The sequence below is a fragment of the Phytophthora infestans genome, genomic scaffold (assembly GCF_000142945.1).
Source record: "Phytophthora infestans T30-4 supercont1.46 genomic scaffold, whole genome shotgun sequence".
NCBI classification, from domain to species: Eukaryota; Oomycota; class Peronosporomycetes; order Peronosporales; family Peronosporaceae; genus Phytophthora; species Phytophthora infestans.
This window is the reverse complement of record NW_003303713.1, coordinates 819,278-842,778: the sequence shown is the minus strand read 5'-3', so window position 1 is coordinate 842,778 and position 23,501 is coordinate 819,278. Positions and strand designations below refer to the sequence as shown.

Genomic DNA, 23,501 nt, shown 5'->3' with positions numbered 1-23,501 from the left:
AGAGGACGGCCGATGCACGAGCGACAAGACTGGAGCATGTGAAATTGAACTTTCGGTGCTGGTGGCCGTGCGAAGCCAGGCCGAGCGGACCAGCCTACGTGATGGTTTGATTGTTCAGCATACTGTTTCTGTCATTCTTGTAATCTTGTAAGCGCCGTCCCACCAAGCGTCAAACCCTGAGAACACTCGTCGCTACAGCATCTTACAGTAGCAGTCTTCTTCCTGGTAGCTTGCTGTTGGGTAGCCATCATCAAGCTGTACCAAATACATGGAAAGAGATAGCAGAGTACATGTACCGCCAACTTGGCCAGCTACTGTCGAATGGCCACTGCTGATTTCGACGACTCGCAAGCTTTTTTTTTTCTTAACTATACGACTACACGTGGTTGCGCCGCATGGTGCATGTATTCTTTTACTCGATCTGTCTTATCCGTAGCGACGAGTTATCTGCCAGCCTCCGTGAAGTTCCTGTCGTTCGCAATAGTTTCTGCTGTGTGGCTCGTAACAAGTTAACTGCCCTCTTATGTGCTAGATAGAAAGAGTGTTTTCCAGTGTTCTACGCTTTCAGCTCCTCGATCTTGGACTCTTCGTCCTCCTCGAAGCGGCCACGTTTGGCCATGAAATCGTGAAAGGCCATGGAGCCCAGCAGCAGGGCTACCACGGCGGCCTGGCCGTAGATTCGAGTGTGCATGATCTGCTGCGAACGAGCGATGCCGGCATTCGTGGTCTGGTAGGCAAAGATACCGCCCACAAGAGGCACGCCGGCCGTCACCAAGCTACGATACGGATGATCGTACACGAAGTTGGCCGCTCGTTTGTGCAGCGGCAGTTGCGTCTTCACCATGCGGACCTCGACGTAGTTGGGGTCGAGTGTCTCCATGTACTTGTCGGGGTTTCTGGCCCCAGCCAGGAGACGATTCTCGGCCACAACGGCGAATCCGGCCAGGTAGGCCGACACTACAAGGGCCCATTTACCACTGACGCCGATACGCGTGCGGAAACCGTGATGGTACGCATTGGCGCCGTAGACGGCCGCACCCATGACCAGACTGGCCCATGCGCCGGCCTTGAGACCTTTAGTGTAGGCGTCCCAGGAAATGATGTCTTTCTGGCGCTTGGCCTCGGCGAAGTCGTGGGCGGACTTGTGCATGGCCAAGGAAAACGAGGCGATCTGGGTGGAAACTGGTCGCTTGAAAAATGGCCAGGTGCTGGCTTGAGGTGGCGAAGGGAGACCACTGAACTGGAGGCATAGAGCCGCTCGAGGCGCTTAAGTGCTTGCTTGAATGGCCTGACCAGGTCAAACAAACACTGACCTAGACATGCCTGACTTCAAGCTTGCGTTCTGGCAGATCCACCACCGGCACACTTCAAAATCATTTCCTGCAGGATATCAGATTCTAATTTAGAAGCTTTTTTAATCATTTTCCTTTGTCTTGGACAAGTTTCTACTTGTAGAATAGGGGGTTTCAAAGTTGTCATTAATTAGGATTTTTTTGGCCTCATTTTTGTCGAAAAATGAGGGGGCTTTCAGCTCTGAAACACCACTAATTTGCCACAAAACCCAGATAATTACTTCCTCTCGTTGGTAATAATTGCAACAGTCTCCTAGTCAAGAACGTGGTTTTTCCTACAGACTCGCTTTAGAAGCGCTGATTGGCGGAATCGTCGCGGTGTGATCTCCTCTTTGCTGGTTTGCGCGCGAAAAACGCTGCTCAGACGCCAGAGTTATCGACGGAAATGTACCGCAGGCAGCTTGCCATTCCACATTTTCAGCATCTTTAACACCAGACACTCCCCATTTCCAAGCCGCATGACCAACGCAGCCGACTCAGCTGGGGCCACTTCGAGGCCAAACCTAACGAACCGAGAACGCCAGGATGTCGTCCTCTTCATCCTCATGCACAGCGTGCGGGGGTGAACCTGACTGGGGTTGCTTGACCCGTGCATCTGACCATTTTGGCGTCGACAAGAGCACAATCAGCCGTGTTTGGTCCGCTCCGCACTGCTGGAGCAGATAGCCGACGTCCCTTTCAGACGCTGCATGACCCAAGACAGTTTAGCAAAAGAGGTGGGTGTGTCTCGTTCGGTCATTCGCGACGCGCTAAAGAAGGCAAGCTGCTGCGGCACTTAAAGGTGTGGATAATACAATGTTGCACTTATTTCGTCCCGGAGGAAGTACCTTGTAACCCGTAACCCCGCGTGAACGAGTCGCAGGGCGTGAACGAGTTGCCGCGCGTGAGGGCGTGAAGGAGTTGCCGCGCGTGAGAGCGTGAAGGAGTTGCCGCGCGTGAAGGAGTCGCTGCGCGTGAACGAGTTGCAGGGAGTGAGGGCGTGAAGGAGTTGCCGCGCGTGAGGAGTTGCCGCGCGAATGAAAACAAATACCGGTAGGGTAAAATTACTGTGTTCGACTTGCTCATTCCAGCGAGGTTTTATTCTGATAAACCTCAAATGCTTGGTTTTCAAATTGGTGGTAGACTTGTTTTTCACAAAGTAGCTATTTTCGATTGAGCTGCTAAAAATAGGCAGATTAAATAAAATAGAAACCGGTATTCATAACTAAATTACGTTTTTCAACTCGATAAAAGGTTTCGGAGTTGCAACAGAAGATCCTCGAAACAATACGAATCATTTTCTCGTAAAATAAAAAAGACCATTCAAACTGTAAGTTTTTATAATTCAGCACCCATTTCTTGCAAAAGTGCTCTTAACTCTTTTTTGCTTTAACCTTAGTAGTGGACCGAGGTCCTCGGTCTCTGCCGATATATTCAGGAGCTTCTGGGGCTCTGTCATATGCAGGACGCAGTGCAAGGAGCTGTCATTCTCACAAATACACGAGAACAGTTCACCACGTGCTCCAAAACAGTCACGATCCATTTCGACCAATCAGGGAGCGCTTAATGATCGACTTCAACATAGCGCTCTTAATTTATGAGTCGTCAAAACCATAGCGCTCCATCGATGTCGCTACTGTAGTCGCTGTATGCGCAGCTGGTCCCGCCACGCCCTAGCATGCCAACATCTATCGTGTCTTGGAGCTGAGATAAATACTCGTAATTGGCCTTGCAATCCAGCGAGCAGAATCTGTCCGCAGTGCTACTCGGCATCGCCATTGACTTAAAGAACAGCCGCTCGCAGTTCGTACAGCGAACCTGGCGCTCCCGCCACGAAGCTTCACTGTTGCTGTCGTCTGCGGTCTGTTTGCAATCTTGCTGGAGTTTAATATGCGCCCTAGGTACCCAAGGTGGAACTGAGCTTGGAATCTCGATGCTAGTGCTGGACTGGCCTCTGACAGCTGCGAATTCGGCACATCCCGGCCATGACTTGGCTCGCTGATTAGCAGAGCGCTGTTTTGGCTTGAAGACTAGTCGGAACATGCGAGATGCGAAGTTTGGAGGAGACCTTAACTCTTGGGTACAGCGTGCCTTGGTCTCGCTGGTCATTGCACAAGGCGAAGACGAGATCTGGTTGCTCGTAATGGGCGTCGCGAGGTTCATGCTTCTGCTGCCGTAGTCGCGTGGAGTTTAATCGATAAGTGAGGCTTCACGAACCTTGACGGCCACTTTGGCCCCAACGTGTTGTAGTCAGATGATTTCTCCGCTACGGGGTCTTGCTGACCAGTTTGGGTCGCCTCGCAAGCCACAGCAGCTCGAGCGACGAGGTTGGTACTCTAAAATCAAATTGCTCAGTCACTCAGCATACTTGTGGTCGGACGCCAGAGCAGCAACGTTGTCTAGCAGTCTACCGCCATTCTAGCAATCCCAAGTCTGATAACAGCACGTGTTCGTCGTCGAGGTCTCACCATAAAGGAAGGTTATAAACGACAAGAGCAACGGACGCGTGGAAACGCAGCGTGCTTGGTGTTGAGTCACTGACTCGAGATACCTAACGCTTGAAGCTGGCGTAGTTATTGCTCGGATTGTCGTCTTGCAAGGACACGACCAAGTCTTGGTGACTCGCTCGTCACCTCTAGAATGAATCGGAATTCTGGCTGTCTTTGCAACCTGGGACTTGACGGTCGAACACCTTTGCTCTGACGACTTCTGAGGACATGTCCGATGTGAACACTGTCTCTTCGCAAGTGTACCGCCGATCACCGAAAGTACAATTCGTCTTTCTAGAAAATGGTCTGGTTGTTGTATTTCTCAAGCTCTATTTGTTAGCTGCCGACCAATGTCTTAAAAGAACGTGGCGGCCATAGCGACTAGGACGGCACCGACCGAGACGACAGCCGTGCTGGCGCTGCTGCTGCTGCCCGATGAGGAGGCTGAAGCTGAGGAGTCCGAAATCGTGGAGTTGGCCGTGATGGTGGCCGATGAACCTTCGGTAGAGCCCACGGTGGCCGAAGTCGACGACCCGGAGGACGAGCCGCCAGAACAGACTCTGTTGAGCGGGGTGATCAGGTCGGCGTACAAGGCGAAGGTGCCCACCGTACACTCCGTGGGGGCGGCCGCTCGGGCGTCCGAGAGCAGCGACTGGCAGGCCGTGCTGGTACACATTTTGGCCAGCTCGGCGTCCGTGGGCGTGACCAGCGTCGTTCCCGAGAAACCAGAGTCGGTCATGCAAGTGGCAGCATCAGGCGAGGTGATGATCGTCTGGAGTGCGGTCACGTCACATGTAGCGGCGTTGGTGGCAGCGACGAGCGCGGCAGCAGAGGCGATGACGGCGAACTTCATGGCGGAAAGTGGACGAGCAACTTGGGCTGCAGGTAGGAAAATCGGAAGTGAGGAGCTGCATCGGTTGGCCACAGGCCAATGGTCAGAAGCCAGAGGATAAGGAATATCGATGAGGATTACTGTAAGTACCACCGCAACATCATCCTTTTGGCTCGTTCTCGAAGATGACTTTGTCAATGATGTGTCCTAATTGGTGACATAGCGTACAAGTTATTGTACAAAATGTCTTACCATACAAAATATGTTCTGGACCCAATCCTGCATAAGTCGATACATCACCTTTTACAGGAAATATAAATCAATGGTGCCAGGAAACTCTCTGAAGACAGACTCATAAAATTCAATCACATCTCTCTTTTCTTCCTTCTACTCAAGCTCCTCCACCTTCCTCGCCTCACCTTCAATAGGTTATGAGCCCAACGCAAGCCTCCACCGCTTACGACCGCGAGTTTCCGCGCCTCAATGGCCGGAACTTCATCATCTGGAAGACCCGCGTCACTGCCGCCCTCGAAGGAAAGAACCTTCTCGGCTACTATCGACTACACCGGTGACTCCCACTACGAGTTCGACTCCGATGAAGAACTCAACCCGGCACTGTCCGACATGAGCGACATGTCCGCCGCGCTTGATGCTGCCGGTGCTCCCAAGGCCGACGAAATGGTGGGCTCCTCACCGAGCGAGTCCTCCTCTGATGCCAGCTCCGCAAGTTCGGATGCACCCACAGCCGGAGACGACGGCGATGTGGAAATGGGGCAGGAGAATCCCCCCGTTATCCAGTCATTCACTGCTCAGAAGCGGGATGAACTGAAGCGAGCAGAGAAGCTGAAGGCTAAAAGCCAGAGGCTGAGCTCGAAAAAGCTTCGACTCAACGAGGCAAAAGCAAAAGCTTTCCTTATCAAGACCGTCGATGACCAACATGTTCTCATGGTCAAGGACAAGACTACTGCGTTTGAGATCTTCCAGACGATCTGTAGCAAGTCCAAAGGTGCTGCCATCCACGGCGACCCGTATCATGTGCTATCATACCTGATGGCACTGAGGTATGAAGAAGGTTCAGACCTTACGGGGTTCATAATTGACATCGAATCTGCCATGAAGGTTGCCTCCGAAGCCACAAACAGTGTGCTCAGTGACGAACAGAAGTCACTCTACTTGTACCATGCGCTACCTGGAAAATGGAAGCAGCAACTATCGGTCTGGAAGGGTAGCAGGAAATTCATTCCCTACGAAGAGCTAAAGCGTCACATCGAGGCCAAGGTGCAGCATGAACTGGCGAAAAACCGCTACACGCTCAAACAAGGAACACCCGAATCGAGGGAAACCCGAAACGAGCAGGCCCTACAGGCTTTAGCACCTGAACCAACCTTGGTTCAAGCTCCCTATCAAGAGAGCAAGGCTCTCATCTCAACGATGAGCTGTACATACTGCCTGCGCACCAACCACGATACTGTCGACTGCTATGTTCTACAGCGCCACCTACAAAATGGTCAGGTAAAGGCAGGAACGGTGCTTCCCGCCAAACTTAAAGCTGAAACCTTCGTCCAATCAAGCTCGACAGCATCCTTACAAGGACGGTTTCGGCGGCAAGTCACGAAGCCAAAATCGGAATGACTACAAGAGCAAGCGGAACAGCAATCGAAACAGAAGCCAGAACGGCAACCAGAAGAATACATCTGAAAAATCCAAGAGTCACAATAAATTCCACGGTCGCCGCAAGGACACCGACTCCGACAACGAGTATGGAATCATAGCCATCACCACTCTGGACCTCAGACAAGAAACAGAGGCTGTAAGTCTCACCGCCCAAGATGCGGAGCATGACCCAGTGTGGACTGTCGACTCAGGCTGCACTCGCCACGTTACGTCCAATCCGAAGTGGTTTGAGAAGCTGATCCCAAGTGCTGGCAAGTCAATCACTGTCGGCGGCAATCACCAGATTCCGATAAAAGGAACTGGTGATGTCAAGATGACAATCAAGGACACGAAGGGAAAGGAACGAGAAATATCCTTGGCCAACGTGCTATATGCGCCCCAGCTGGAGGTTCAACCTACTCTCCGTGCGCCAAGCCGTCGAAGATGATTTCAAAATCAACTTCCCCAACGCAAAGAAGTGCGTTCTGTTCTTCGCTAGCCGAACCAAATTTGAAGCCAAAATTGGTGAAGGGACTCGACTCTACCAGTTTCAAGCGAGCCCGGCAACCTCAAGTCAGGTAGCCCATGTGGCCACTTCAGGTAAGCCTGATAATGTTTTACTTTGGCATAAACGAATGGGTCATCCTAACTTTCGCATTATGCAGGATCTGGCTAAAGCCAACACTGTCATGGACATGAGCCTGAAGGACTTTGATTCCAAGAAAGACTACTTTTGCTCTTCCTGCACATACGCCAAGGCCCATCGTAACCCATTCAATAAACGTACCGTTGAACGGGCAAAGTTCCCTCTTGAAAAAGTTCATTCTGATATGGCTGGTCCATTACCCGTCCCCACACTCTCGGGGTGTCAATATTTTCTGACCTTTATAGATGACTACTCACGGTACATGTTCATCTACATCATCAAGCGAAAGTCTGAGCTGTATGAATGCTATGAAGATTTTCGCAAGAAAGCACAAAACGTTTTTCGCGCTGATGTAGGCGAACTCCAGTTCAATGAGAACATACACGATGAAGAAGTTAGACATCTTCAAAGCGACAATGCCCGAGAATATGAGAAACTTGGAAAAATGATTTTTCAGAAGTACAATACGCACGCACAATTTACAAGTGCGTACACGCCCCAGCAAAATGGAGTTGCAGAGAGGCGCATGCGTACACTACTCGAACGAACCTGGGCTTTCCTCATTGATGGTAACCTACCGCAGGTTCTTTGGGGAAAATGCGTCAAACACGTTGCTGACCTTCTGAACATTACTCCCAGCTCGGTAACCGATAAGGTCACCCCATACGAGAAATGGTTCAAGCGAAAACCATTCGCGCACTACATCAAAGTGTTTGGGTGTACTGCGTACGCTCACATCCCTGAGATACACCGCACAAAACTAGAACCACGTGCTAAGAAGTGCATGTACTTAGGACTCCCATCAAACAAAAAGGGATATAGACTCCTTGACACGAAAGAAAACCGTGTTATCTACAGCAGGGATGTTGTGTTTAGAGAAGACGAGTTCCCACACTTGGAATTCCTCAATACACCCGCAATCTCGGACCAAAATGGCCCCGCACCGACGCTATCACCGTCGCTACCAACACCACAATTGCTACCTCCAATAGCCTCACTACTAAAACGCAGCGTCAATGCGCTTGCCGCGGAAGTAGTAGTAAAGATGAAGAAAGTCAAACACAAAACGAACGCTCAGAACGAGGATGAACACTCGTGTCTACTTGATGATCCACTCGACATTAACGAACGAAAAGAGCACCTCACTCATATCTACGCTCTATTGGCTATCAGACACATATCTGAACCCAAAGACGTTCCTAGAATCCCAGAAACTACCAGAAGCACAACACTGGGAGAAGGCAGCCATTTGTGAATACAAATCATTGATTGACAACAAAACGTGGGTCCTCACAAAACTACCGACAGGGAGAAGGGCCCTACAGTGTCGATGGGTATTCGTTGTAAAATACAATGGAGACGGCAGTATTGACCGCTATAAAGCTCGCCTGGTAATAAAAGGTTTTTTGCAAAAGTATGGCGTTGACTACGATGAGATATTCTCTTCAGTGATCCGCATGGAAGTGCTGCGACTTTTACTGACGATTGCAGCACTCCTTGACCTTGAGATCCATCAAATCGATGTTAAAACCGCTTTCCTGAACGGATACCTCGATGAGGAAATTTACATGCTGCAATATGAAGGGTTTACTGTTCGTGGAAAAGAGCACTTAGCCTGCAAGCTTTTGAAGAGCCTATATGGTCTTAAGCAGGCACCTCGGATCTGGTATCTTACCCTGTGCTCTTTTCTTCTCACCATGAAATTCCACAAACTCATCAAAGACCAATGCGTTTTCATTGGAGTTGTGGATGGAGCTACATGCTACATTCTAGTCTATGTGGACGACCTCCTCATCATAGCCCCTACGCTTGATATCATTAACAACATAAAGAACGCTCTCAAGCAGCGCTTCAAAATGTCTGATCTCGGTGAAGCTCAATACATCTTAGGCTGGTCAATCGTGCGCAGCCGTACGGACCGAACCATTTTCATCCACCAAGAGAAGTACGCTACCAAAGTCCTGGATCGCTTCTCTCATCTTGATGCACACCCGGTTGGTACACCCGCTGATCCCAGTGTGAAGCTGACGGAGGCCATGTGCCCCCAAACGCCAGAAGAAAAACATGAGATGAAAGCGATCCCGTACAGAGAGGCAGTTGGTAGCTTCATGTACTTAATGATGGGAACTAGACCTGATCTCGCATATTTTCTACGAGAAGTCAGTCAATTCCTGGTGAACCCAGGAAAACCTCACTGGAATGCCGTTAAGAGAGGATTGAAGTACTTAAACGGTACGCGCAATCTTGGCATCACCCCTGGTGGAAAGCAAAATCTAGAGCAGTATAAGTCAAAGCATTATCTCACTGCATACTCCGACGCAGACTACGCCAATTGCCCAGAGACACGACGATCTGTGGGAGGCTATATCGCATATATGTGTGGAAGCCCAATTTCATGGCAATCGAGAAAGCACCACACCGTAGTTCTGTCCACAACAGAGGCAGAATACATAGCCCTATGTCACTGCATGCAAGAAGTTATTTTCTTAAAGCTTCTTTTAGTAGAGCTTAAACACGAAAGCTCACATGCTATCACCCTATTTGAGGACAATCAAAGTTGTATTAAACTTTCCTACAACCCAGAACTGCATGGCAGAAGCAAGCACATTGACATTCGGTATCACTTTGTACAAGAAAAAGTAGAGCGAAAAGAATTTGAAATTATGTACTGCAACACCAAAGAAATGGTAGCAGACATTTTTACAAAAGCACTATCAAAACCCCTTTTTATAAATCTAAGAGGATCACTATGTAAGACACTTATACAAAAATAAGAAAAAGAAAAAAAAAGGAAAAGAAAAATACTAATCGATATGTAAAATTTATACAGCAACAAGTTTTGTTAAAAGTAAATACGTATTATTTAAATCTTAAAGATTAGCACGAGGAATGTCCTCAATTGAGTACACACCATCTACTGTCTCAAAGAAACTTGTCAAAAGCTCCTCCCGGTTAGGGAAGAAGTGATAGGTGTCGGAATCGATGAACACAAACTTGTTACCAACCCAGGCACGAGCGATACAATGCCATGTACCTGCTCGTTGCCCAGGCCGCCTACCTATAATCAGCAGAGCCGATTTTCGACTCCGCACGATGGAGGCAGGTCGCTTGGGTCTGCTCTTGAACCCCGACTTTGTGTTCAGATAAATCAGCTGTTTGCGCCGCTTCTGCAAGCCCTTCTGCAACGCATCCATAGTGTAGGCACCGTAGCGTGGATGTCCATGATCCACACTTGGGCTCACCTCTACCAACCGAGCCAAAATAGGCCGCAACATGGCTGGGGTGATAAAATCCCTAGTTTGAAGAGCGTTGCTGATCGATAAGAGACTGCACATTGAGTACCGGTCCGACAGCATCTCTTGATGTTGGCACAAAATTGATGTGCGAAGACTGACAGGCATCTGTGTATACAAAAGATAGTATATTAATACTGTGCAAATCACATGAACCATAGCAGCAAAATATTGATTGCAGTAAATCAATATGACAAAACCCAAGGTTATTGAGACCAGTGGAGACGATTCGCTACCGAGTGAAACAAGTTCACTCAGAGCTAGCCCAGACTATAGCGTCAGGCGCGCATCGCACTAAGTCTCGCTCCCTTGAGGATTGCACTTGATCAACACCTTCAATACTTGCATGCAAATCAGAAGAAAACCGCACCTGTGCAAAAGTTGAAAGATCAGGAAATGAACACTTAATGCACTCAACGAGAACGATACGGAAGAGAAAGCAAGCTTATTTCACTGATACTTGAACTGCACGACGGTAAAGAACTTTGCGACCTTCGGAAAGGTATAGACATACTTTCTAGCAACTCACTACCGCAAGAAACAGTCGATTATCCTCGAAGTAGTAATTTAAGTCAAAGTCCTCAACGTCTTGAATGCAAATCAGCTGCACCATCTGGGATAAGAACTGCCCCCAACTTGGGACACAGAGAGGCTGTCAATGATGTGTCCTAATTGGTGACATAGCGTACAAGTTATTGTACAGAATGTCTTACCATACAAAATATGTTCTGGACCCAATCCTGCATAAGTCGATACATCACCTTTTACAGGAAAGATAAATCAATGGTGCCAGGAAACTCTCTGAAGACAGACTCATAAAATTCAATCACATCTCTTTTTTCTTCCTTCTACTCAAGCTCCTCCACCTTCCTCGCCTCACCTTCAATACACGTGCTTTCAAGGGAAGATTTGTGTATCATATGACTTCCCGGTAGTCAATGATCTTAATCAATAAAATCAAAGTTCGTCTATCCGTCGCTAAGTCGTTACATATGCTTTCTCAAATACATGTTTTTGTAAATTTTCCTCCGGATCGCAAAACTGTACATGAATTAGGGTGGCGCAAGTCGAACCATTTCCAAACTTGAGATATTCCGCAGACAAGCCTTGCGTTATTGTTGTGAATTGAAAGGCTCGTGCCTGTGGTGCCACATCCGTGCCGGGAACTAAGCTTCATATACCGGTACCGGTATCGTTAATTTGACGTATGGTAGTACCCGGCATAGAGTAAATTGATTGTTGGTAGAGCTGTACAGCACTATTTGCTTTTTTACATGTTTTACGTGCATGGCTACAGTAGTTGCTGGGAGTTAACATCAGTACACATTAAACCAAACTTCCGCAACGATGACCATTGCGCAGCTGCCACGCGTGTACAGTAAGGTATCCTCAAATCCTTCAGATTTCAGAGCCAGTTTACAAAGGACAAATATCATCTACATGTACCGGTTAAACTTTAACCGGCACCTGATCTTTAACTTAAAGCGGCCGCCTGCGCAAACGACTGTTTCCGACATTCTCAAGATGGTCTCCCACTGGACTATGATGTCTGGGAGGCTCCCAGACATCATATTCCGTGCTTCGCTGTTGAGCTTGTAGGTACACGTACACGCAGAAACTTCTTAAACAATATTTGAAACTGTAAGATAGGGTTGGACCACGGTACCAGAGCGAGAGAGATTGCTGTACCGATTTCGTTGTTATGACGTACAGTAGTGACCGGCCCAGAGTATTTTTTTGGTAGAGTTGTACAGCTTTATTTGCCCACTTTACATATATATTCGTTTTTGAACCTTTTGGAATCGTTTTTATAGTTTGTGTTCAGACTTTGAGCTTAATCACATTTATGGGCGGGTATTCCTGTCGCGCGTAATATTTTCTTTTATTTTATTGAGAGTGGTTGGAACCCCCGCCTGTGGAGACTCTTCAGGATTTGAAAAAATGGACGCTCTACGAACGCTCTTATCTCAAATCGCTCCGGACCTCCCAGCTATCCGAACGACGTATACGTGTATGCATACGTGTATGCAAACCACTCATTACGCATTCCCGCCCCCCCCCCGATCGACGGAAGCAAATGAACCCGGGCGGAGCGAATGCGACGGTCGGCGCGAAAACGTGTGCCCCCTGAAATCGGACAGCGACAGCGATTACAACGTAGATGACGAGAACAGCGTTAGTGACGGAAGCAAGTTCGCGCTAGGCACGACGTCGAGTTCGACGGAGCATTCAGACAAATCAAGCCGCTCGGAAGACCTTCACCCTCAGCATTCGACTCCTCCCCTTCCTGGCCGCACCGTCTTCGAGTCGTGGGATGCGTTCGACACGTACATCCGCACATACCAAGCGGAAACGTACCAGGTAAGGTGTATTTGGTCTGCTTAGTATATGACCTTCTCTAACAAGCCTATTGATATCCAGGTGTTCAGACTTCAAACAAACAAGAAGGTTGGCGAAAGAAACGCCGTTATCCAGCGTACGGGCTCCAAATCTACACCTATTCCAGAGACATGGGAATGGTACGCCAAGACGCTGGTGTGCAGGAAAGTTCAAGCCGCGTGGGAAGGGCAAGAGAGCACGTCAAGAGTCTCGCTCGATCGAGTGTCCTACACAGGTAAGCCATCCACTGGCGGGTGCTGGCGGGTGCTGGTGGGTGCTGGCAGATACTGGCGGGTCCTAGTGTGTGCTGGCGGGTGCTGGCGGATAATACAAGCACACTAACGTTGTAATGTCTTTTAGATTAATGCCTGCGTTCGAGAAGTGGATAAATCAGCTCACATGTTTGTTGTATGTATTACGAAGATGAGAACGACCCATAATCACTTGGTTGATTCGACAACGTATCAAAACTACCCAATTAACCGAACAGCAGTTGGGGAGAGTGTTCTGCAAACCGTGGGGGTTCTACAAAAGGCCGGTGCAGGAAAGAAGAGCATTCACCAGTTTATTACTGAGAATTCCGACTGTTCACCGACGATAAGGGATGTACACAATCTGGTACGAAAGCTGAAGAATCAATCAACCCAATCAACAACTAGTGCCCAACGTTTGAAAGCGTGGATGATGGATTTCTGTGGAGAAAACGGCAACGTGGGCAGAATTTTTGTAGAGGCACAACAAAGCAAGGTAAACGATGATCGATCAGATATTTATTCATATCACCGCTTATTATCCTTTTGCTGTTTCCGAAAATTGCTACGTGCATAACAATGCAGACAAAACACATGCGGTATCTGTACGATCGTTTTCCGGAGGTCTTACTTATCGATGCTACACACGGAACAAACGTACCGAAGTACAAGGTATTTTCCTTCATGATTCATGACACCTTTGGTAAAGGGCAGTACGTGCAGCGCGACTTAGTCCAGAATGAGCGGAAGGAAACCCTGGAAGCAGCCATCGAAGAATTCAAACTGAACAATCCTGCTACGAAGCGGCTGCAGTGTGTCATCATAGACAAGGACTTTACCGAAATGAGTGTGCTGAAGGCGGCTTTCCCTGGGGTCAAGATTCTACTCTGCCAGTTCCACGTAATTAAGTACCTATCCGAGGAGATCGCCAAGGCCGACGAGTACGGGTTTAATCCGTGGCAGAAAGAACAGTTGAGAGGTATCGTCTCCCTGTTGGTGTATGCAAAAAGCGAGAGAGAGTACAACAAGCACCGACGTTACATGCACCAAGTCATCACTGTGGGAGGCGTCGAGCGAGATAGTGCTCCAGTCGGGCACACTACCGACCCAGTCGGGCACGCTGCAGACGCGGTCGGGCATCGTGTAGAGCCTGTCGGCTGCGGTTCCGGTCTGGTTGAGCGTGAAGATGAAGAGGAGGAGGATCACCTAGAAGCGAGACTGCATCCCTTCGAATCGTATTTCAAACGAAATTGGGATAATTGCAGGGGCAAATGGTGCTCCTACAAACGCCAAAACGCTGTTACGCTGGGAAACAACACGAACAATCGTCTAGAGGCCTCGTGGAAGCAAATTAAAGACATCGTGAACTCTTTCATGCAGCTGGACGAATGTATAGCGTACTACCAATCGCTCGCAGAAAAAGATTTCGTAAATCGAATGTTCAAGATTGGTGTTATCCACCACGCCTCATACGACAAAGAATTGCAGTATGTATCAAATCTAGTCAGCGAGCACGCTTGCAATTTGATTTTTGAACAGTACATATATGCAGTTGGGCGTGCTACATACATTTTCTACGAAGGAATTCCTGGTGTGATGTTTATCAAGAACACGACTCACGACGACGATGCGTTGGACGAGCCCAATCAAGAGTACAATGTGGACACGGGGAATTGGCGATGCTCGTGTATGTTCATGAGTACACGGTTGCTTCCTTGTAGACACGTGTTATACTTGCGCAATACATTGAAAAAGGAGACTATAATCCCGGCTCAGCTACATCCGAGATGATTGCTGTCAACCTTACGAGCATCATTTACAGTTCCCACCATACCCGACAAGGCTTTTCGCATACGACGGATTGTTAGACCTGCGCCAAATGCTTGGGATGCTAATCGCAAGTTCCGCGAAGCTAACCAAGTCGCAAACGCTATCACGAGTACAATGAGCAGTCTGGGAATGCGTGAGTACCGAGATGCTCTTCGGGTGTTGAATACTGTCGCTGAACTTTTCAAGCACCGACAGTTTCATGAAATTGATCGCTTAGTTTCAGACACTCAATGTGTCCAGACTCAGCTACAATCTGATGCTCCCCCGACCGAGGCTGAAGGGACACCGCCGGAGCCCGACCAACCCCCGCCTGAGTCTGACGAATTCCCGACTAAGTCTGACGAGTCCCGACTAAATCTGACGAGTTCCCAGACTAAATTCTGTCGGAGTTTCCGTATTGCGTTTTAACCCCCGGGAGGCTCGAGGAAGTCCTCACTACGTTAGCCAGAACCGATGACTTCTGACAAGATGAACCGCCCGGGGAATCACATTCTGTCCCTCCGACTTCGGTAAACCAGCCACCAGACTGTGCCCCACCTATGCCCGTTTACGGACGAGCTGCAACCGACTGAGTCTGGAACATCGAGCGCAGTTGTACAGCTATTATATACTCACTACTCTACAGAGCCAGTCGAAACTACGGATGATTTTGAAATTGCAAGTCCAGTCCGACCGCGTGGTAGGCCAAAGCAGAAAGCATCCGCAAAGAAAGCCAAGAAGAATCGCGAAATCTCCAAAGTTCACCACGATTTAAACATGCATCACATGAAGCTGGATTTATCGGTGCTCTCCGCCCTATTAGATGAAGACCACACATTCAATTCTGCAGATACGACACTCCGACAATACCGCTGTTTTATTTTGGAGAAAAAACAAACCAAGCAGCCAATCGCCCACCAAAAACGCAAACTATCACGGAAGAAGACGGTACTAAGAGACGAAGATATATCGCGAATTCTTCCTAAAGATATGCTGCGTAAGTGCAGCAAGAAGTTATCGGCCTTCCAAGGGAAGAACTACGGTCTCCGAGAGGTGGATATACTTCTTGAAGTCCCAAGTATTGGTGTGTTTACAGCTGGAGCACTGACTACAATGAGGAACTATCACAGACCGATGGATGCTATTGCTCAGATTGACAAAGCTACTGTCTGGGCTACGACTATTGATTTTGGGACTGAGATCGACCCGTGGTTCATCGTGGAAGAAGATAAAGGACTACTGGAAGGCCTAAAAAACACGCGTCTACAGTCAAATGAGGTAAGACACCTACCCTATTTTTATGATAGTTCTCAATAATAACTTAATTGTTTTAGTTTGACCTATTAGATCTTGTCGGACGGGAAAATCTTAGCGATTCCACCTTAAGCCTAGTTTTGGAAAAACTATACTCAAACAACCCGCGAGTGGTGGTGATAACCCCAAATTTGTTTGGGTGGGTTGTGGGAAGGAAGATTTCAATGGATGCTGAGACTGTCGAGAGCATTCTGTCGACAATTACTGGGAAGTGTGTACTCATACCGATCAGCTGCAATTCGAACCATTGGTGTGCTATTATGATCGACATCGCAAAACGTATCGTGTATATCTACGATCCAATGAAATCAAGCTACGTGGCCAGCGTTCGAGTGGTAGCAGAACGACTTACACCTATGCTAGCGACAACCACGGGAGAAAGGTTTCGAGTGCAAGCGTACGAATCCGACATGGGGATTCAATTGGACAACTATAACTGCGGGTTGTTTATTTTGCTTGCATTTGAACAGTTCACAGGTGCGCCACCACTCGGGTGGATGAACAAGAAGCTGCTGATGTATCTGCGCTATAGATATCTTTGCTTGTGTCTTCACTAAAAATAATACATCTACCTTCTTTCAGACTTGTAGAAGCTCAGTGAATGAACAAGAAGCTGCTGATGTATCTGCGCTATAGATATCTTTGCTTGTGTCTTCACTGAATATAATACATTTACCTTCTTACAGACTTGTAGTAGTTCGCATGCTCCGCTTGCTTGACTTAGCTAAGATACCTTTATCCGGATATACGCTGTCGCGAAAAAAGGGTGGGCAAACTGGCTTTTGACTAGTCGGGTACCCGTCGGTGCAGTCGGGCGTTGGTCGGGTACTTTTGTCCCGTCTCACGGCTTCCAGGCGGTTGCAGCAACACGTGCCTATTTTATTCGATGGATAGTCCTCACTGAGCACTGCTGAGACATCGGGCGGATTTCATCGTCGTTGTCTGTCTCCTCAAATCGCTCAGATTTCAGAGCCAATTTATAAAATCTTATTTAATATGTATCTTCAGCCGCGGAAGATACTTTTTTTACAGTACAAAAGATACGACAGTGCCGAAATTTCCATCCTAGAATAACAGTTATTACATTATACTACACGTATAGTATGATTACGATTTTTGCGAAAGCGATCACCGTCTGATCCTTCGTTCTACGGATCATAGAACGCGACAATGTCGTTCGACGACACGTAATGTGTCAGCGGTATTCGCTCGCGAGCGTGCGTTCACGATGAATGGATTGAGTGCCCTATTTACTATAACTAGCTGAGCGCCGCCGCTACGCGGCGGTAGTTTAGGCTTAGTTATACTTGCTTTGGCCTTCCCGCCTCCGCTTCGCTTCGGCGGGATACTATTTCAAAAACTCTGAACCCTTATGTGCCTAACTCGACTTCAATAATTTAATAATTCTTGGTTTCATTTAGACCAGTCGCTACAAAATGCTGAGCTCGCAGTAAGCCGTGCACTTATTTCTACAAAAAACTGAGCCCCTAGCATCATACTTACCATGCTTAAAAAATATTCTGGTGATTTTGACACAGTCTCTTTATTATCGTTGGCTACTAGTTAGTACTGTCAGAATCTCCAGCACTTCAAATAGCATGTCTTCAAACAATACAGAATATATGTAGGTTGGCGTCGTGCTCGATATCATGGGCCGTTCTGAGACGCTGTGAAACTTAGCTCACATCAATGCAAAATATAGTAATGGTCTGTCCAGGCTGCACTTCTTACTCGCTTGTACTGCCTATTTGAGCCTGTAGTAGCTAAAAATTGTTAACTTCTCACAAAACTCAATGAAAGCTAGAAAACATTCGAGTTGTAATATTTTTATGCATCCGGCGTTCATTTGTGCTGATTCAAAAGTCACTGGACACTCGAACCTGTCAGTTATGATTAAAACATTAGGATTATGCGTCGCAAGACGCCCTGCTGTTGTTGGCGATAGTGTTTTTTTATTTGATAGGTAAAATAAGACGCCTAAATGGCTTAACGATCAACTATATGTGACGCGGTGGTCACTAGCCAATGGCATGGCAGTGAACAGCCACGTCAATTATTTGATTTCAGCTGGTCAGATTATAATGATCAGCGTAAACTTAAGATTGCGTGTCTTTACATAATACTACAATCCTATTGGTCCAAAATCCCATGGATTTGCAACAATCAAGCTTCCGGCCGAAAATTGTGATTATGGGACGCTGTGCGAAATTTCCGACCAAGATAAGAATTAGGATTCATAGGCTTTCATTGGTAGTTACAGAGAAAATCAGGATTTGAGAAAGATAGGTTTTAGGATGGACCTGGATACGTGCGTGAATATCCGGTTGTCAAGAACTACTGGTTGTGCGGCAGCTACTAGCTTGCAGCCGCCAACTCTAACTGATTAATCACTTCTCAATTTGCTTTCGAGCAGCAACTCCTCTCCTCCCCTACAACTGTCTACGGCGCCGTACTCGCCGTCTACGCTCCTACGCTTCCTCGCTACTTTCGTGACATAGTAGCACTTGTCGTGTCATGCTTCGATTCAAGTAGGGCACTCGTGGTGGCATAGCCAGAAGCGAGTTGTCCTGAGGTTATTGGTGCCAGCCACATAGTTTGGGAAGCACTAGATCACAAAGGGTATTGCCTCAGCACGAACTGTTACGTTCAGTGGCTAGTTGGTGTGGTTGCGCACTAGTGTGGTACACACAATCGGAAACTCTTTCTGGTGGTCTTGGGTCTAACGCTTTCACGTTAAGTGGATCCTTATCCCGCATCAGAGCTTAAAGGAGCGAACGTCCGATTAGATACTCACTGGTTGTGCTTGATCTACATCCGTTGCTACTGCATCTGTTTCAGTGTGCTTGTTTATGGGTAAGCGAAAGACTCGTCAACCCGAAGATCCGTTTGTAAACAGCACAAAGTCCTTGACTGATCGACACAAGCAGCTCGATCAGCTTCGTCTGGACTTGTGGCTAACAACGGTCAAGCAACTTAAGCTCGTCCGCCTGATCCGAAACGAAATTCCGGAATCTAAGGACGCAGCCGCCCGGAACGTCATTCACGACTTCAGTGAATTGCTCAAGAAACGTATTGAGCAAACCCCAGAAATTCTTGAAGGATCTTTTGATCACTCCATCCACGTAGACAAGAAACGTAGATTGTAGGGAGGAACTTTATATATCGGAACCTTTTTTCGCTTCGTTTAACTTCGGTATAGGGTTCTGGTATCTTAAAAGACTTGCGCTGAGAAGTCCAGCTTGAAATGGCTCAAAGAAGGAGTCGTGCAGCTGAGCGCCCGTCACCGAACCCTCGTCCTCGTCAACAGAGCCGTGTTAGTGCTCCGAGCGACGCTGAAGCTACCCAACCCACGATGCGAACAAATTCAAGATCGCAAGCGTCAAGAGAAGGGGCCAGTGCCAACGCACAGGCTGAGTCAGCCTCCCCTGCTACTGATGCTGCTCAGGATGCGGCTGGACCTGAGACCATGTCCATGCAGCAGCTGCTCGTATACATTACGCAGCAGCAACAGCAGTATCAAGCTCAGATGCAAGCGCAAATGCAAGCCCAAATGCAACAAGCTAATGCGAGATTCGAATATCTCGTTGCCGCTAGGGGTGAGCAGAAGAAGAAGGACCCTCCGATGTATGAAGGAAAGTATGGTGAAGACATTGAATTGTGGATCTTTGCCACCGAGCAGTACTACGCAAGCAGACGTGAGTTAATGGAGGCAGAATCGTCAGGTTTCGTGACGATAATCTCCAGCAACTTAGGCAAGTCAGTGTTGAACTGGTATCGCGCTTTTATAGCCGAATGTGAGAGAGCGAGTGTGAACCCCACGTGGTCGTTGTTTAAGCAACAGCTGCGCACGCGCTTTCGACCAAAGGACTTCGAGTATGATCTTCGCGAGAGAATGTTTCGTCTCAAACAGACCGCGACTATTCACGAGTATGTCTCCAAGTTTCAAGACTTGCTGTCGCAGACAGAATTGACGATCAGTGAGTTGGAGAAACAATTCTTCTTTCAAAACGGGTTACGTGAAGAAACAGCAAAGAAGATCAAAGAAGAGAGTCCATCAACGCTACAAGAAGCCATTGAAATTGCTTCGAACTTCGAGTTTGCGCACTACTTCGGGAAACCTCCTCGAGCACCTTCGAAGCCTTCAAAAGGGTCGTCGGACTCGGGGCATCATCCGCCTAAATCGAAAGAGCAGAACAACAAGCGATACGAAAAGAAAAAGGGCAAGAACGATGATTGGAAAAAGACAGCTACGTGCAGAAATTGTGACAAGGTTGGTCACATTTCTCCAGATTGTACTCAGCCAAAACGTACGGAAGCAAGCCGGTACATGCAGGGCGCAGTGTATGCGATCCTAGAGGCTGAAGCTCGAGCATTCAAGACGGAAGACCAAGAGAGGCCCGTCACGATATTCATTGACAACGGCAGTAGCCTGAACGGCGTAACTGAGGAGTTAGTGATGAAGCTTGAGTTGGATGTCACTGAAGGTGACATGATGCAAGTTGATCTCGGTTATGATCAGATTGTGCATCGTCCACGTCGGACTGTAGAGATGTCTCTACAGTTACCAGGATTTCCCTTGACAACGGGAACATTCCAAGTCATGCCTGTTCCTGAGGGAAAGGACATAGTTTTAGGCATGATGTGGCTGCGGGAGCAGAACCCTGTCATCGACTGGAGTACTGGACAGATTGCACCTCGCATAAACGTGGAGAACACGCAGACTGTGAAGTTGAGAATGCCGAAGACACGTCCAGCCCGTTGGGTGGCAGGACAACGCCGCGCCAGAATGGCGCAGAGCCTTGAGATCTACAACTACTATCGGCAGCATGGCCACAACGGCCGGTTTAGACGAACGAAGGTTATTTCGTCCAACCAGTTCCAGCAAATGTTGCGTAGGGACAAGGACATCGAAGCGGTGTTTGTTATCAATCCGCATGACTCGGAGAAGGCGGAACGCTTCAAGAGTCAAGAATGGGATGCTCTCAAGGACAATCCGGCGTACGATACGCTACGTAAGTATGCGGGAACGGTTTTTCGCACGGAACTTCCGAATGAGACACCCCCAGTACGTGAAGGGATTGGGCATGAGATTCTGCTCAAGCCTGATACTTCGCCTATTTCGGTGAAACAATGGCGCCAAAGTCCTGATCAGAAGAAAACGATACAGGAACGGACCAAAGAGATGGTTTAAGCTGGCATCATTCGACCGAGTACGTCAGCGTTTTGTGCACCGACTTTCTGTGTGAAGAAACCAGTCGGATGGCGAATTGTGCACGACTATCGTTAGTTGAATTTTTTTTTTTTTAGCTACGGTTCTACTGGCTATTCCGATGCCTCGCAAAGAAGACACCTTTGATGCGATGGCCGGCAGCTATTGGTACTCGTGCATGGACTTACTCTGGGGTTACTACCAAGTTAAGCTACGTGAATCAGATATACCTTTTACTGCTTTTTCGACTCCAGACGGTCTTTTTGAATATCTCGTCACGCCCATGGGATTCAGCGGTAGCCCGGGAACCTTTAAGAGGTTGTTACAGAAGGTTTTTTAGGGATTTACGTGACGTGATGTGGATCTACTTCGACGACATTTACGTGTACACCAAGAGTGAAGATGTCGACGAGCATATTGCCGCGTTGGACAGGGTTTTAAGGAGATGTGAAGAGCAGAAGCTATACATCAAGCTGTCCAAGTGCCAATTTTGTGTCGACGAAATCCCATGTTTAGGTGACTTTGTCGGACGCAAGGGCGTTCGAATGGACCCCGATAAGGTGAAGATTATCACAGATTGGCCTGTTCCCAAGACAAAGAAGCAAATGGAAAGCTTTCTGGGGACAACCGTCTACGTTTCTCGATTTTGCAAGGATTTCGCTCAGTTTGCAGGTCCTTTGCACGAATGTATCAAGGGAAAACGCTCTAGAGATGCGATCGAACTCAATGAGGACCAGCTGCGGTGTTTTGATGAGCTAAAGAAACGCTTGTCATCACCACCGGTTCTCCGTCTTCCTGATGTCACCAAGCCTTTCGGTAATCGAATGGACGCCTCAAATTTCGCAATTGGGGGAGTCTTATTCCAAAAGGAGGGAGAGTTGGAACATCCAATTGCCTTTACTGGCCGGAAGATGAAACCTGCAGAGCTGAACTACCCAGTACGCGAACAAGAGCTTCTCGCAATCATGCATGCTCTGAAGGCATGGCGTGTATATCTGCTAGACAAGCCTTTTCTTGTCGAAACCGATCATAAGAGCATCGAGATGATTCTTACGCAGAAGACAGCGAATAGACGCATTGCGCGTGGGTTCAATGAGCTCGCGGAGTTTTGGCCCATGTTCAAGTGGATCCCAGGAGAAACAAATGTAGTCGCAGACGCATTATCAAGAAACCCTGAGTTCGAGCATAAGGCTGCGCAAGTAAGCCTTCAGGAACTTCTTGATACGGCTCAAAACCGTGAGATTGTGGCAACCATGATAGCGAACAACGTGACTGTGGCACAGTCCGCAAAGAAGATGTATTCGTGGAACAAGGACTTGCAGGGAATTGTCAAGAAGCTTAAGCTTGGAGACAACGTTCCGCATTACTCGCTCAGTGATGGTGTTTTATACTACCAGACCGGTGAAGATGAAAGTCCGCGACTGTATATTCCGGATGACGAAGATCTGAGAAACCGTGTCATTTGCGAGAACCACAATGCCGTAACGGCAGGCCATCCTGGATCGTACAATACTTACGTCGCAGTACGAGAGAAGTATTATTGGCCGAAGATGATGAAGTATATCCAGCGTTATTGCAACACTTGTGAAATGTGTCAGCGCAACAAGGCGAGACAAGTGAAACCGCCGGGATTACTTCAACCGCTGGAAGTACCAAGAGGTAGATGGATCGACATTTTGATGGATTTCATTGTGTCCTTACCTCCCAGCAAGGATGGTTGTAATGCCATCATGGTCATCGTAGATCGATTGACCAAGCGTGCAAAGTTCATTGCAACGCAGACGACAGATAGCGCAGAAGATACCGCGCATGTCTTCATGAAGAACTATGTAAAAGATCATGGCCTTCCGAAGACGATTGTGTCTGATCGTGACTCCAAATTTACGTCCAAGTTTTGGCAGGCTGTTATATCTGCTATGGGAACGCAGCATAACCTGTCATCGGCATTTAGACCACAGACAGATGGACAAACGGAACGTACGAACCGTTTTATCGGGGATTATCTTCGTGGAGTCGTGAACCCAGCCCAGAGCGATTGGGATGAGTTTCTTCATATGGCAGAGTTTGCCTACAATCGACGTGTGCATTCGACGATCGGAATGGCACCGTTTGAAGCGGATCTTGGGTATATTCCGTACATGCCCGACGAGGTTTCGTTAGATCCGGAATTCAACAAGTTGGAAAAAGCAGCAAAAGAGTTCTTACTCCGGCAAGAGGTCTTCCTCAAGGTAGCACAAGACCGTATGAGTGAAGCCCAAGAACGCATGAAACACTATTACGACAGGAACAGACTTG

The 23,501-nt window shown here is 48.0% G+C and overlaps 2 protein-coding genes across 2 annotated transcripts; both read right to left on the bottom strand.

The window, feature by feature from the left end:
- Positions 1-556: 556 nt before the first annotated feature.
- On the bottom strand, positions 557-1,297 carry PITG_16908 (uncharacterized protein; the record flags this gene model as incomplete). Its single annotated transcript, XM_002897285.1, has 1 exon — positions 557-1,297. One exon carries the CDS (start codon positions 1,148-1,150, stop codon positions 557-559), a length of 594 nt encoding a protein of 197 aa, XP_002897331.1.
- A 1,629-nt stretch (positions 1,298-2,926) lies between these two features.
- PITG_16907 (elicitin-like protein) lies at positions 2,927-4,673 on the bottom strand (the record flags this gene model as incomplete). Its single annotated transcript, XM_002897284.1, has 4 exons — positions 2,927-3,004; positions 3,150-3,501; positions 3,549-3,667; positions 4,218-4,673. 4 exons carry the CDS (start codon positions 4,671-4,673, stop codon positions 2,927-2,929), a joined length of 1,005 nt encoding a protein of 334 aa, XP_002897330.1.
- Between the last annotated feature and the right edge of the window lie 18,828 nt (positions 4,674-23,501).